Source organism: Garra rufa, chromosome 6, assembly GCF_049309525.1.
Source record: "Garra rufa chromosome 6, GarRuf1.0, whole genome shotgun sequence".
NCBI classification, from domain to species: Eukaryota; Metazoa; Chordata; class Actinopteri; order Cypriniformes; family Cyprinidae; genus Garra; species Garra rufa.
Genome location: NC_133366.1, coordinates 24,034,925 through 24,051,956, shown reverse-complemented (window position 1 = coordinate 24,051,956; position 17,032 = coordinate 24,034,925). Strand labels below are relative to the sequence as shown.

At 35.3% G+C, this 17,032-nt stretch overlaps 1 protein-coding gene across 1 annotated transcript in view; it reads left to right on the top strand.

The window, feature by feature from the left end:
* The window catches only part of klf12a (Kruppel like factor 12a), a 34,367-nt gene that overhangs the window by 14,806 nt on the left and 2,529 nt on the right, over nt 1-17,032 (top strand). The window contains exons 2-4 of the mRNA XM_073842339.1: nt 987-1,068; nt 5,949-6,498; nt 10,915-11,053. Coding sequence (XP_073698440.1) covers nt 1,003-1,068; nt 5,949-6,498; nt 10,915-11,053 — 755 coding nt within the window. The 5' untranslated portion in view covers nt 987-1,002. The remainder of the gene's footprint in view (nt 1-986; nt 1,069-5,948; nt 6,499-10,914; nt 11,054-17,032) is intronic.

Genomic DNA, 17,032 nt, shown 5'->3' with positions numbered 1-17,032 from the left:
ACCAAAATATTGAGATAGCCTTAATGAAAACCCAGTTCAGAGCATTCAGAACCTCAGACTGGTTAGGTTCAACTTCCAACAGGACAATGAACCTAAGCACACAGCAAGAGTGGCTTGAACCTAATAAAAGAAAGAAACCTGAAAATGTCTGCCAGACCCCATTCAAGCTGATGGAGCTTAAGAGATGAAGAGATGAGGCAAAGCATAGCAGATCTTTTCCAAATGTTAATGTGCAAATCTTGCATCATACGCAAAAAAAGACTTGAGGCTGTAAAGGTGCTTTAGCTAAGTACTGAGTTAAGGGTATGAGTTTTTTTATGTAATGAGATGTGACAATTCTGTTTGTGCTTTGTCATTATGGTGCATGGAGTGTAGATTGATGTGGGAAAAAAGTCATTTAAAACAGTTTAACATAAGGCAGCAACATAAAACGTGAAACAAATTAAGGGGTATGAACTCTTTCGGCACTGTATGTATCATAACATTCCTTATGGAGTAACTAATGTCTTGCCAGATGTCATAATTTGGGAATGTTGCTTTAAAAGAGTCTAAAACAAGATTACGTGGCAAAGTCGGAGGCAAGCTGCTTTGTTCGCAATTGGAGAAGCAAACAGAAAATGATAAATAACGACTGGTTTTTGACAAGTCAAGGCATCTGTTTCGATCTTGAAAAACATTGTAAAATAGCTCAAGTAGTACTAATAGTAAACACTCTCTCAGAATGATATATTAACGCTTATTAAACCGTCTGGCCTGGCTCTCACATATGTTTATTGTTATCCTCACACAGTCTATCTATTGAACTGTCACTAGGCACAGCTCCTATATGATCTGTGAGACAAATCCAAGGCTGAGAGGTTTTTACTCTGTCGTGTCATCACAGTTATACCAAAACATATTTGATTTCTCTGTTCCTCACTATGGCTGGTGCTCTGCAGAACAACAGGTATTAAAGCCTAACATTGTTTTTCTGCTATCCCTCACAGGAACAGTGCTATCAGGATGTTGATGCTGGATGGGATGCCAGCCCTGCCAGTCAAAATCGATCCTGCAGAGTCACAGAGACGGGTAAGCAGTCAAAGCAATGCCACACAGGTGCAGTCAGGGCTCTTAAAACTCAAGATGATATGTGGTAACAGTCACACTTTCTTTTAAGGTCCAATTCTCACCAATAACTAACTATTAAAGTAGTTCACGATCATGTCTTTCTTTCTTCATTCGCAAAGAAATTAAGGTTTTTGAGGAACACATTCCAGGATTTTTCTCCATATAGTGGACTTCAGTGGGTCCAACGGGTTGAAGGTCCAAATTGCTTTCAATGCAGCTTCGAAGGGCTGTACACAATCCCAGCTGAGGAATAGCATCTTATCTAGTGAAACGATCTGTCATTTTCTAAAAAAAAAAAATACAAATTTTAAATTTATATACTTTTTAACCACAAATGCTTGCGCTACCTCAACCTCACGTCTGACGTAGACGGAAGTACCGACCCAATGTTCACAAAGCGAATGTGCAAAGAAAGTCAAACGCTCTTTACAAAAAAGGTAAAAAATGTCTAATGATTATGAAGTTAGAGGAGAAAATGAAATGGAGTTTTTCGCCCTATACCCTACCTTTTTGAACTAAAATACACAGAAGAAGAACTAACCGCACGTGACTTTTCCAGCGTGATGCATGGCCACCACTAAAGTAAATTATATTGAGAAATCTCCTGGAATCTTTTCCTCAAAAATCTTAATTTCTTTGCAACTGAAGAAAGAAAGACAATGGGGGTGAGTAAATGATCAGAAAATGTTCATTCTGGAAGTGAACTTTAACTACAACTTTACAACTCTGCAAAACAATTAATTGCAATTAATCAAGTCAAGATAAAAGTTTATGTTTGCATACTATATGTGTGTGTACTGTGTGTATTTATTATGTATATATAAAAACAATACCTGTATATATTAAGGGAAAATATGTTAGATTTATATGTAAAATATTTAGATTTATATATAATATAAATTATATACGTGTATTACACTGTAAAAAAGTTGTTGCAACTAAAAAAAGGGTCTGTGCTGCCTTAAATTTTTTTTGTTTAGTCAATGTGAAATGTTAAGTTGTACTACGTGAAAATGTGGATATTTAAGTTGAATAAACTTAAAATGACGACGCAGTACTAAGACTTACTTTTTAAGTTGAAACAACTTGTTTACAGTGTGCATACAATATTTTTTAATATATATAAATATATATATATATATGTGTGTGTATTTATATATACATAATAATATACACAGTACACACATATGTCACGATTACACTAAACACACGAACAACGACGGAGTAAAAGTGAAGGTATTTAATAATCCAAGGGAAGCAGGCAGATACAGGAACACAGCGTGGTAACATATAACGACCGACAAGACATCATGGAAAGCACACACATTAAATAGACATGGTGATTACAAACACAGGTGTTGGCAATGATGGGAACAAACCAAGTAACAGAAAACAGCGGGGGGAAATGGATGGGAGAAACCAACTCAAAGTCCAGGGGTGTGACAACATATAGTATGCAAAAATAAACTTTTATTTTTAATTGCGACCAATTGTTTTGCAGCTCTAAACTTTTGCCTCAATAAACTTACTAATAGTTAGTAAGGTAGCTGTCAAGTTTACATGACAATGACAATCTTTTGCAGCATAACGAATATGTCGGTGTTTATGCAAAATGTAATTACTTTTTTTATTTGGAGTAAAACATCAAGAGGTTTTTCTTTGGAAATGAGGATGTTTTCATGAGACTAACTATATTATGCTTTTCTGTGCTATCTTCAGTGTACTTTGGATTGCTTGACTAGAGGTTTAGTTTAAGGTGTCCTGTGCTTGGAGTCTTCAGGATACTTGCCAGAATTTCAGGCTTGACCAAATAAACATATACACGTGCTTTGCGAGTCTTAAAGTTCTCTCCATTTTCATGCACAGCAAAACCCACACACATAATATTTTGCACCCGTTTTAACGGTTGCCGTTGTCGTGTCGTTGATCGGGTCGAGTGCAGGATGTGCGTGGGCCACGCAGCTCAGCTTTGAAGTGTGTTAAATCAACAGGCAGCGCAGTCGCTGAAACGTGCTTCTTGTTTGAGTGGGCTCGACGCCAAGACCCTTTTCTTGGAAATGCATTGCTCCCCCCTATTAAAGCCGTCCTCACCAGAAGCTCTTCGGATTCGGAAAATTAGCCATAATGACTGGTAGCCCCCCGTACGAGGGGTTGGACGTGGGCCGTGCAGGAGGGGAGGGATAGGAAGGTGGGAAAGGTGAAGCATGAGTCGGGAGAGAGAGAGAGAAACGGGGTAGAGATGAAGTTTCAAAACATGTTCCATTTCGGCTGAACAGCCTCCAAGTCAACCACAGTAAAAAACAGAAGGGAAATTTTTGGGCTAGAAATAATGCTGCCAGCAGACCACTTTTTGTCCATGGTTTCATTGAGTCTGAGTGAGTGCTTCTGACATCTTTGACTGGAATGTTTTGTCGATTTACTGATGTCAATTTAGGATAACTGCTGAGTCAGTAAAAGTCTGCAAGACGGCTTTTTTCTTCAGTTTTTCTCTACACCTATTTCTGCTGTGTTTTCCTTCTATATAACAAACAAGCACTCTCAATACTGTAGGTTTTGCAGTCTTTCAGCCCTCTGGCTTTCACTTCATTTCGTTTTTTTTTTCAGTCCCCTGCAGTAGGCAATCTTAGGTTATTTCACTCAGAATCTCCTCTTACCAGTCATTAAATATATAAATTAAATGTAATCCTCTATTGAGTGATACTATTGTAAAATAATGTAATATTGTGAAGTTGTATTACAGTTGTTAAGATTAACAAATTTTCAGCAGTGTCATTTGATCTTTCAGAAATCATCTAATATCATCTAATATGCTTATTTGCTGCTTGATATTTTTGTCTATACATTTTTTAAGTTTTAAGTTCTTATTTAAAATAAGAACATTGTCACTTTTGATTGTTGATCTTGCTGGAGACAGAGAAAAAAAGAAGGATCTATAATTACTAGGGCCGGGACTTTAACGCGTTAATTTAGATTAATTAATTACACAAAAATAACGCGTTAAGTTTTTTTAACGCATTTTAATCGCACTTAATTTTGCACCGCGGAACGTTTCTCACTGGATGAGTTTCAGCGGCGGGCCGATTATACTGGAGCACCAACTAGCGGAATGCGCATATCACCGTAGCACATCGAGCCTCATTTATCACCTCACCTTCTTTTACAGAAGGTCTACCTACCTATAGGGTACCTGAATTTCTGAACTGAAGGCTAGTATATTTCTAAATATCCCAGTGTTTCCCCTACCATTATCTTAGGGGGGCGCGTTTACAATGTCTCCTCCAAGAAAACACGGACTGGATCGCGGACTCCATTCATAAAAACCGAATTTACTATAGCGCGGAATGCCACGTAAGTTCGTCGATTTATGGATTGATAAATCAAAAGTTGGTCTGTCACTTAATTCAAATCGCGATATGGACTAGTGTCTGTGAAAACTGAAATGCAAAAAGACCGTTTTAATATGGATCCTGCATATACTGTTTGCCTCTGTATGTTAGAATGGCAGAGACGCTTTTTTAAACTGCACGCGTGATGCTCCCGTTCATTTTTGGCATTTGCATCTCAAATGAACAGATAGACTCAATCTCCAAAGCTAATGTGAGTGTCACTTTTACCGTTTCATTTGAGAAAACTAGCATCATATCATACTTTACACACAGAAACTTCACGGCAACCTGTCAAAATAAAAGTACGGTTTAACATGAAACAGAACAATATTCCTATTTAAATAATTGACAAAAAACAATATATATGATAAAAAATAAATATAACAACAAGATTAACCACTTAATTGTAGAAAAAAATACTATGATTATTATTATTTATTGATTTTAACAGCAAACCTCCAAAAATTAAAAAGGTTTATTTTTCATTTGATTAAAAATAAAATAAATGTTTATGCTTTCATTTGATTATGAGAAAAATTAAAACACAAGAATTTATTTAAAAAAAAAAAAAAATAGCAAAGGATTGTAAAGCCCTATTGTTCAAAATGATAAAATAAATGTTTTCGTTATGGGAAATACTGTATCCTATTGCTACAGTTAATGGCAATATTGCACTGGTCTGTTGGACTTGGTTGAACAAAAATAAACAATATTTTGTTGCTTCAGTTTATGTATTCAGACATTATTCAATGGTGTACTAAAAATCCATATGAAAAATTACTTCTCACTGTTCTCAGGTCAAATATTTATATGCGATTAAAATGCGATTAATTTCGATTAATTAATTACAAAGCCTCTAATTAATTAGATTAATTTTTTTAATCGAGTCCCGGCACTAATAATTACTTAATTGCTCGTGTCGTTCCAAACCCATAAGACCTTCGTTCATCTTTGGAACACAAATTAAGATATTTTTGATGAAATCCAAGAACTTTCTGACCCTACATAGACAGCAAAACAACTGACATGCTCAAGGTCCAGAAAGGTAGCAAGGACATCATTAAAATAGTCCATGTGACATCAGTGGTTCAACCATAATGTGATGAAGCCATGAGAATACTTTTTGTACACAAAGAAAACTAAAATAATGACTTCACTCGACAAATTTTGGTTCCATGTCAGTCTGATGTCACATAGACTATTTAATTGATGTCCTTACTACCTTTCTGGGCCAGGGTCAGAGTGCAGGGTCAGAAAGCGCTCGGATTTTATCAAAAATATCTTCATTTGTGTTCTGAAAATTAACAAAGGTCTTACGGTTTTTGAACGACATGAGGGTGAGTAATTAATGACAGAATTGTCATTTTTGGGAGAACTATCCCTTTAAGACTGTTCTTGTTTGAGTGTAAAAGTAATTAATAGTTTCAACTGATTTTCATTTCTCTTTCCTCTCAGTCTCCTGTGATCCATGACTACACAGAGATGGGCGTGTTGGTGCTGAACCGCAGATTTCGGACACCATCAGATGACAGACGATTCCTGTCCGACCCCTTCCAGACGCAAACAGAGCCCGTGGACCTGTCCACTAACAGAGCAAGAACATCCCCGTCACTTTCAGCATCGTCATCTTTATCCTCGTCTCCCTCATCATCTTCATCATCAATACGATTTTGTCCACGATCCCCTCCTTCCAGCAAGTCTGTGTCATCTTCATCACCATCATTATTATCTATGCCTTCATCCTCCTCCACTTCAGTCATAACCCCAGTTCCGCGCTTGAAGATGTCTCCAGTGGTGGCCTCTCCTCCATCCAGGAGTCTCAGGGGTCAGTCGTTTTTGCACATACCCCAACTGATGCATCCTTGCTCCAGCCCGGTCCACCTCCACCCTCGCCGGGTGCCAGTGGTGGTGCAGCCTATGCCGCTGGTCTACCCTGGAGTAGGATCACTGGGAAGCAGCAGGCTCATGATGCCACTGCTGGAGGAGAACAGGATGCACAGGAAAGGTGAGACAGAAGCTTGTGTGCTCAGCTTGAATGTGACCTTACAACAGATAAATGACTGACAGCTCAAATATCCATTGAAATTGCTGCACTGATGAGCCTTGTTGTTGTCTGCCATTTTACTATCAAACTTACTGAACTGTCTGTAATATACAAACCTCCTTTTTTGGCAAATTCACAATATTATGGTTAAAAAGTGTTGTTATGGTAAATGTAATTTTGATTTTAAGTATATAGAGAGGCTAGTAAAATGAGTTTTACTCATTCCATTCCATGGATGGTTGGATGGATGAATGGATGATGGTTTGGATGGATGGATGGATGGATGGATGATGGTTGGATGGATGGTTTGGGCGGATGGATGAATGATGGTTGGATGGATGGTTTGGACGGATGGATAGATGGATAATTTGGAAGGATGGATGGTTTGGATGAATGGATGAATGATGATTGGTTGGATAGATGGTTTGGACGGATGGATGGTTTGGATGGATGGATGGATGATGGTTGGATGGATGGTTTGGATGGATGGATAATTTGGAAGGATGGATGGTTTGGATGGATGGATGATGGTTGAATGGATGGATGAATGATGGTTGGTTGGATGGATGGTTTGGACGGATGGATGGATGGATGAATGAATGATGGTTTATGGATGGTTTGGGTGGATGGATGGATGATTTGAATGGATGGATGGATGATGGATGGATGATGGATGGATGATGGATGGATGGTTTATGGATGGTTTGGGTGGGTGGGTGGATGGATGGATGGATGGATGGATGGATGGATGTTGGTTGGATGGGTGGATGGATGGAAGGTTGGATGGATGGATAGGTAGATGTTAAATGATATAATGATAAATGATAAATGTTATTTAAAATAAGATAAAATATAAAAAAACATGTAGTACTTGATGTACTAAATAACTAAAACTAAAACTGAAATAAGAAAATACTAAAAACTATATACTGTAGATATTAAATATCCACTCTGGTGAATACATAAAATTACTATTTACTAAATTTACTAAAACTTGATAAAAATTGAAAATATAAAACATTATACATAATACATTACTGTGATTTTTTTAGAAAGAGGAATAATAACTTTTGCTGATTTGCTTATCCATTAAATACAAAGACTACATACATGCAGTCCATTAGACAATGCTTTTTCTGCGTGACGATAAACTGCATTTGAAGTAATTTATTAAGCTGACTTGTGACTTCATTTGTCTTAAAAATGCTAGTCATGGTTAAATAATCACTGTCGTAAGGTCAATTGACAGTATCAAGGCCACTATTATTGCAAAACCCATCCTCCTGTAAAGTCTTTCACTCTCTTCCTGTCTCCGCTTTCCTCCCTCTTTGTCTGTAGGTGCAAAGCACTGTGTTTCAAAGCTCCTCTTCGAGTTTCCATGTTCTTGGCAGGGTCAGTGACAGAACCCAGAGCCCGGCTGTGTGTTAGACAGGCTCGGCTCTTATGAGTGCAGCTCCATTGTGCTCGTCTTTTTATATTCCTCATAACAGGCAGCCGCTACATCAATGCAGGAAGTAGATGCTACAGCAAAAACTCCGCTCATCCAAACGAGGGCACCTGGGTTTATTAGTAACAAAGCGTATGGTGGAAACACAATAGTAACCATGATAAGAGGGATGTTTAAAGATACTCAAACCCTTTTTTCTATCTAGGAAAGCTTGCCCATGGGCAACAGAGCTGTTTTTAATGGGCTCTGTGGCTGGGAAGCCTTCCATTTATTCTTTTTCCTCTTTTTTCATCCTGTTTTTTCCTCTGGGGGGAGGTGTAGATAGAGGCTGGAGATGTCCAATGTCATATAAGTCTCTCTTATGTCCTGTATTAGTGTCTCACAGCTCCTTTTGCTATAGACTGACCAATCACAGAAGGGCGTTTATCTACATCAGACGCACAGAGTGTGTGCAAACAAGCAGGTTGACAAATAATTAGGCCTGTGCAGTTCACACTTTGATGATCCAATTTCAGTTCATTAAAAAACATTCAAGATTCACACACAGAGACCAGCCCCCTATCTTGAGGGTCCGTGCCCTTATGCTCTGCAGTCTCTCATGAAGTATCCATGGCAACAGGACAGGACATGGAATGACACGAATACAACGGAGACCTTTGAAATTGCTATTACAAGCAAACAAAACAAAACAAACCAATACAAACATGCCCAGCTCTTTTATTGCAAGAATAGAGTAAACTGTATTCTGTCATTCTTTCGAGCTAGGAATAGATGAGTTCACTCCAAAATTTCACTTCTATCATTATTTACTCATGTTAATGTCATTCCAAATGGCAAAGTGTGGACGTCAAGAACATAAAATGTCATTAGTTCTTGAGATTCTAATAACCGAACATCAAAACGTCAAAGTTGCAAAGGTTAGAAATAGCAGAGGTGTAGATTATTAGTGTTTAATCAACTGTAAAGTATTATTATATACTATTATAGTATTTATTCCTGTTTATACTTAGCTGTAATATTTACTTTTAGTTTAAGTAATTCTGCTTTTGACATTTTATTTGTTTTTGTTTGTTAATGTCTAGCTTTTAGGTTTACTTTTAGTATTTTTAATTCTTAAACGTTATTTGATTTCAGTTAAATTCCAGTTCAAGATTTATAATTTGTGACCTTGGACTACAAAACTAGTCAAAAGGGTAATGTTTTTAAACCTGAATTAATAAGCTTTCCATTGATGTATGGTTTGTCAGGGCAATATTTAGCCGAGATACATCAATTTGAAAATCTGCAATCTGAGAGTGCAAAAAAATCAAAATACTGAGAAAAATTGCCTTCAAAGTTGTCCGAATGAAGTTCTTAACAAGGCATATTAATAATTAAAAATTAAGTTTTTATATATTTACAGTAGGAGATTTACAAAAAATATCTTAATGGAACATGACCTTATACTTAATATCCTATTTTTTTTTTTTTTTCCCCTAATTTTCTGGCCCAGGGTCACATTTGTGTTTAAGTTTTACCATGACAACACTAATATCAATTAATATTTAAACTGAATTTTTGACCTGTTTATTTTACAAAGGTTTTGCGTGACTGCGGATAACTTCATGCTTTCATTGGTCTCTATAAATTGTTGTTGTATGGAAAAGAAAATCTCTGTGACAATTCTTTTAAAACATTGTTTTTGGTGTTCCATGGAAGGAAAAAAACAACAGTATATGGGTTTTGGAAGGACACGAGGGTGAGCAAATGAGTATTTAAGGAAACTCTCTGTCATCCACCAAAGCCTTAATTAAAACATTAATCAAAAAGTGTCATTAGATTAGAATCTTAAGAGTTTGACTGAATGTGTCAGTGCTATGGCCATGGAATCAACCTGAAGAGCCAGTGTCCACATAACTGAATCATTCCCATGTAATTACAGACAAAACATGCAGGTTTTTTTTTTTATATTAGTACAATGTAAAAAACATGTACACAAAAGTACAATGCATCTATTAATACAGTTAAAGTAGAAGTTAAAGTGATATAGTAGTTAAAGACGTTATGGTAAACCTTGCACAAACTCTGAATCAACTACAGAAAATCAACACTGATGATTTTCTATCAGTTTACATTTCCAAACATTCATTTTGCAGTTAATTATAATGATTCAGTGAGATTTTTGTTTGCACAAGGAGTCTGACGACAATCAGCGCTCCACACAGAGATCTGATCTCATCATCATCCAGTCTGGAATTACATGAAGAACGAACTGAGACAGGCCTAATCCAGAAGAACTGTGGCAATGTTTCTAAGATTCTTCAAGAAAGCTACCTGAAAAACCATGCACAAGCGCACCTAGGACAAAAGCTGCTTTAAATGCAAAGTATGGCCACACCGAATGTCGATTTAATTTACTTAATAGAAGTTAATTAATAAAGAAAATCTATTTATGACATTATATTTGACAGCATCCTCATTTTACAGCATTTTTACACAAGGGCTAAAACTTTTAACTGTATTGTAGCTTTGCAAGTAGGTTTCTTATAGCATCTTAGAGACATTGCCACAGTTCTTCTGGATTTAGTCTGTCTGTTTCTTCATGTCATTCCAGACAGACTGGATGATGATGAGATCAGATCTCTGTGTGGAGCACTGGCTGTTGTCAGACTCCGTGTGCAAACAAAAATCTCACTGGATTATTACAATTAATGGCAAAATGAATGTTTGGAAATGTAAACTGAAATTACACTACAGCAAAAGATAGAAATAACCGACTTAAAACCATTTTAGATGGTGAAAATACTAGTGTTCTAATAATTTTGGCAACCACTGTATTTTTATTTATTGATTGACTGCAGAGTGTAGGTTAACTCTGGTGGATTAAGGCATCATTTGGTCATATATTCGTATTGTAAATTGAACTGCACCAACCTTCTGTTTTTATCCAGTCACACACCGAATCGCAGATGGACTGTCGCCTCGGCGATCTTTGAGTGACAGCGAGGATGATGACCTGCCCAACGTGACCTTGGAGAGTGTGAATGAAACAGGATCCACTGCCCTGACTATCGCCCGCGCTGTGCAAGAGTAAAGACACCTTCATCATTAATCTGCACTATTTTTAATCCAATTCTGTCTATCACTATGATATATGATGGTAATTTGGTAACACTTTACATTAGTTAATGTATTAAGTAACATGAACGAACAATGAACAATACATTTATTACAGTATTTATTCGTCTTTATTAATGTCAGTTAATAAAAATGCATTTGTTCATGTTAGTTCACAATGCATTAACTAAAGTTAACAAACTCAAATTGTGATTTTAATCATTTTTAATGCATTAGTAAATGCTCAAATTGACATTACGTGTTGTTCATTCATAGTTCATGTTAACTAATGTACTTAACTAATGAACCTTATTGTAAAGTGTTACCGGTAATTCTAACTAAAAGTACAGAAATAAGATGTGATAGGGACACAAGAGGTCACAAGTAGAATAACATTGAGATGTAAACACAGGAGGGATTTTGCACAGCTTTTCAAAATTATTAGCGTGGGTAAAAATTACAACATCGTCAGCATACATCTAAATATTTACATCTTTACTAATCTAGGTAAATCGTTAACATTAACTGAAAATAAAATTGGCCCCAAAATAGAACCTTGTGGAACCCTTATGGCAAACAAGGTACAGTAAACAAGAAAATGCCCAAATATATATGTATAAGAGCATAAAAACAAAGGTTATTAATAAAAACAGTATAAAAACTAAAAATGCCAGGTGCCTCTACACGATTGAGGCCTTAGTTTACTGCACTCAAGCTTAAATAACCTTATTGGACTTTTGACTAGTATAGGACTAGCCATGGTACTAGCCATCTTATGTACACAGATTTTCTGCTCTAACTAATTGGAAAATACCATTTTCTTAAAATAAACTCGCCTCTCCATATGATTAATAATAAATAAGTACATGAGATAATTACAAACAAGAGCCTATCCAAAATAGATAAAGACAACAAAAAGGATGGAGATGGACATACATTTGCACAAACATTTCCACAAATGAACTAAAACAAGCACTTCCCCAAAAGTTTGTGTTTTGCCCACTCAGCTAAAACAGGAAATATATTCCAGCAAACCCCATGTAAATATAAAAAAGTGCACAAGAACAGTAGAAACACAAAATAAACTGTGATGGAAGACAACTTCAAGGTCTCTCTATCACATACAAAAATAAGTCTGAGTGTTAGTGTGAATTATCGTTTAAATGAAGAATTAGATATAGCACATATAACCGAAGTGTTTGCGAATTTGGAGCTAGTTACAAACTAACATATAGCTTACTTATAAGAAAGCAAGTAGGGACAGAGGAAAACGGGTGGAAAGGACAAAGGTGCCAATATGATTTATAGAAAGTTGCAGGCGTGAATATTAGTGTGAAAAAGAAAGTGTCTTATTGCTTATTTGACCTGTTGCTTCTTAAATCAATAAGGATTCGATCCAGAGAGTCATGTAGTGTTTGTATAAATACTGTTTCTATGCGGTTATAGTTTAGGGACAAAACCACCCTGGGGACATTTCGACTCATAAATAATTCCAGTAATATTCTTCCTTATATATTGTATTATTATTGTTATTATTATAATTAGCTTTATACACTATCAGTCAAAAGTTTTTGAACAGTAAGATTTTTAATTGTTTTTTTTTTCTCTTCTGCTCACCAAACCTGCATTTATTTGATCCAAAGTACAGCAAAAACAGTACAATTTTGAAATATTTTTTATATTTTAAATAGATCTTTTTTATTTGAATATATTTTAAAATGTAATTTATTCCTGTGATTTCAAAGCTGATTTTTAGCGTCATTACTCCAGTCACATGATCCTTCAGAAATCATTCTAATATTCTGATTTGCTGCTCAAAAAACAGCATAGTAGTGACCATATTTTTGTTAGGTTTCAGAAGTTCAGAAGAACAGCATTTATCTGCAACAGAGATCTTTTGTAACATTATCGTCACTTTTGATCAATTTAAAGCATCCTTGCTAAATACATTTACATTTACATTTATTCATTTGGCTGACGCTTTTATCCAAAGCGACTTACAATTGGGGAGAACAGCAAGTGATTCAAGCGGGAAGTGCTCGAAAATACCATACATCAGGCATTGTTATATGAGTACATGCTATAAAGAAATAAATAGAATGACAGAGTGCTTTTAACAGCAGCTCAAAATAACTAACGCCTATTGAAATAGTATTAAAGTATCACTTACGCGCAGTCGTTCTTTCTCGTCTGACGAATGAATTCACTTTCTATTAATAAAAGTATTAATTTCTATAATTTCTCTCCCCCCGCCCCCAAAAATACAGATTCTCAACTGTTTTAAATATTGCTACTACTACTACTAATAAAAGGTTTTGTGCACAGCAAATCAGCATATTAGAATGATTCCTGAATTATCATGTGACACTGAAGACTGGAGTAATGATGCTGAAGATTTAGCTTTGACAGGAATAAATTACATTTTAAAATATACTTAAATAGAAAGCGGGTATTTTAAATTGTAAAAATATTTCACAATACTACTGCTTTTGCTGTATTTTGGATCAAATAAATGCAGGCTTGGTGAGCAGAAGAGAATTCTTTAAAAAAAACATTAAAACTCTTACCGTTCAAAAACTTTTGACTGGTAGTGTACATTCTCAGAAAAAAAGGTACAAAAGCTGAAGTGGAACCCTTTAAAGTTATATATTAGTTCTTAAAATGTACATATTAGTACCTAGATGGTACACATTAGCACTTTTTTAGAAAGGTACTGTCCCAGTGATAGCTTTTGTATGTTTTTTGCTGAGCGAGTTTGGCAGGTGCCTTTCCGATTTAAAGCATATTCAGGGTAAAGATTTTGCATACATTCCCTTGAAATCATACGCATGACCTTGTTTAACCAGTTGAGCTTCAGGAACTGATTTCAGTCTCAGAGGGAGTGTGTGCTTCAGGTTGAACGTGTTGTGGACACAGGTGCAGGAGTCGTTGCAGGTTTATGCATCCCCTGACCCGTGATCAGCTAGTGAATAATGAATGCACTTTATTCTTACCTTTATTATTATATTAAGCTGATAAACTGGTCCCCAGACAGTGATACTGCCCTGCACGTCACCACCACCACTGGAAAGCCCCTCTGGTGTTCTCCAGTGGGAAACATACAAACAAAAGACGGAACATAAATGACTGTGCTGAGTTAGTCTGACGGCAGCTGCTGTTTCCCTCCCAGGTTCTCTCTTGTTGACAACAGTCTAACGTTGATTCTGACTGTAAAACTAGATGACCTCGGACTAAAAATTCCAAACTGCATAATGGAATGTGGAAAATAGTGACAGCATTTTAAAGAATGTAGATATTGTTTAAAGGAGGAGAAAAGATCTAGGATGTTTTCTTTCTTTCTTTTCCTCTTTGGGCCCCATAAGTGATGGAGTGTGCCAAAAGCTACAGGTGCCCCTTGTTGACCCCCCTCCACACACACACACACACACACACACACACACACTCACACCCTCCACTCCTGCAACCCAAAAGAAACAGGAAGTGGCTCTGTAGGGGGTGAAAATGCCTCTTTTGCCACTCGTCTCCAACATTTACAGCGAAAAGTATACTATGAGTCAAAAGTTTTTTATGTTTTTTTTTTTTTTAAGAATTCTCTTCTGCTCACCAAGCCTGCATTTATTTGATCTAAAATACAGCAAAAGTATTTTGAAATATTTTTTACTATTTAAAATAACTGGTTTCTATTTGAATATATTTTAAAATGTAATTTATTCCTGTGATCAAAGCAATTTTTTAGCATCATTACTCCAGTCTTTAGTGTCACATAATCCTTCAGAAATCATTCTAATATGCTGATTTGCTGATTTTACTTTTTTTTTTTTGTATTATTATTATCAATATTTAAAACAGTTGAGCGCATTTTGAGCATGATGAATAGAAAAATCCAAAGAACAGCATTTATCTGAAATGCAAAGCTTTTGTAACATTATACCTTATACCATTCAAAAGCTTGGAGTCAATTTTATTATTATTCATTTATTTTGTTGGGGGAGAAAATATAGAAAATTAATACTTTTTTAATTTAGCAAGGATGCTTTACATTGATCAAAAGTGATGTATAATGTTACAAAAGAATTTTATTTCAGATAAATGCTGTTCTTCTGAACTTTCTATTCATCAAAGAAACCTGAAAAAAATTATACTCAGCTGTTTTCAATATTATAATAATAATAATAATAAATGTTTTTGAGCAGCAAATCAAAATATTAGAATAATTTCTGAAGGATCATGTGACTGGAGTAATGCTGCTAAAATTCAGCAATTTTAAAATATATTTAAATTTATTTTAAATAGTAAAAAAAAATCTTTTTTTACTGTTTTTGCTGTACCTTGGATCAAAACAAATGCAGGCTTGGTGAGCAGAAGAGGAAAAAAACATTAAAAATGTTACTGTTTAAATGCTTTTAACTGGTAGTGTATAAAGCTAATTATAATAATGGAAATAATAATACAATATAAAAGGAAAAATATTACTGGAATTATTTATGAGTCAAATCTTGTCAAAACAATAAAACTGAATTCAAGAAAGAGCAGATTTCCCTGATAACAGAAATATGCATAGTAAATGTAGGCTATTCATTTTCATAAAATAAACATCTAATACTCATTTCTGTTCTTTAAATGACTAATACTGTAATAAAAAAAATGTAAATGCTTTGAAGAATGGTATAGAATTCTGCACATTTTTAATATTTCTGAACCACTAGCGCCACCAAACGGAACTGCAAAAAAGCTGTTTTTGCATATATATGTCCCAGAGGGAGACACAAAGATCCGCTCTAGTTATGTGCAATTATTAAGAGAACCAAACTACTACTGGTATAATTATAGTTGACTGCAGATTATAGTGGAAAGGTAGGAATAAATATACTTAGGAGAATATATATATATATATATATATATATATATATATATATATATATATATATATATATTTCACCTGTAGAACAATGTCTGAGGGCGTCCATTGATTATTCTATTAATATAAGCATAGCTCCCTCAAGTGGCCAAAGAAAGTAAATACGTAAAGAAACATTCTTTTATTCCAATTTGTGTTCTGATTTGAGTTTATTCCCACACCTTTCCAGTTTGTGTGTGTGTTAATAATGAATACATTTAATAATAAATATAATACATAATAAATGATTATTTTATCTGTCATTCTGAATTAAGAACTACATTAGACCTGACATTTTATATACAGAGTGGTGTGTGTGTAGTTCAGGTATACCCTATATTATAAGGACAAAATGTCCCCACAAACATGACAATATCCAAAACCCTTGTCCTTGTGAGGAAACAAGCTTAAAAATCATACAGAATAAAGTTTCCTGTGACGGGATAGTTTAGGTGTAGGGTTGGGATAGGGCAATCGAAAATACAGTTGAATGCAGATAAATACAGTATAAAAAACATTATGCCTATAAAAATGTGGCCATAAAACATGGAGCCCCGACATGTGTGTGTATGAGACTATTATCATACTTAAAGGGATAGATCACCCAAACATGATAATTCTGTCATTAATTACTCACCCTCATGTCGTTTCAAATCTTGGCCCTTGTTCATCTTCAGAACACAAATGTATTAATTTTGATGAAAGCAGAAAGCTCTCTAATCTTCATAGACAGCAACAGTTTTACCATGGTCAAGGTCAAGAAAGGTACCAAGAACATCTATAAAATAGTCCATGTGACATTAGTGGTTCAACTGTAATTTTATGAATCTAGGAGAATAATTTTGTTTGCCAAAAAACTTTTTTCAACAGTTCTTCTCCTCTGCGTCACCCTAGAGCCATCCATTGAAGGTAAACAAGGCACAGAGCATTGCGTTTTCTGAATCAGCAACATCACACGCATGCGTTGTTTATGTGCAGATCAAACAATGGCTCAGTTTTTTTGTACATAAAAAGTATTCTCATAGCTCATAAAATTATGAAATACCACTGATGTA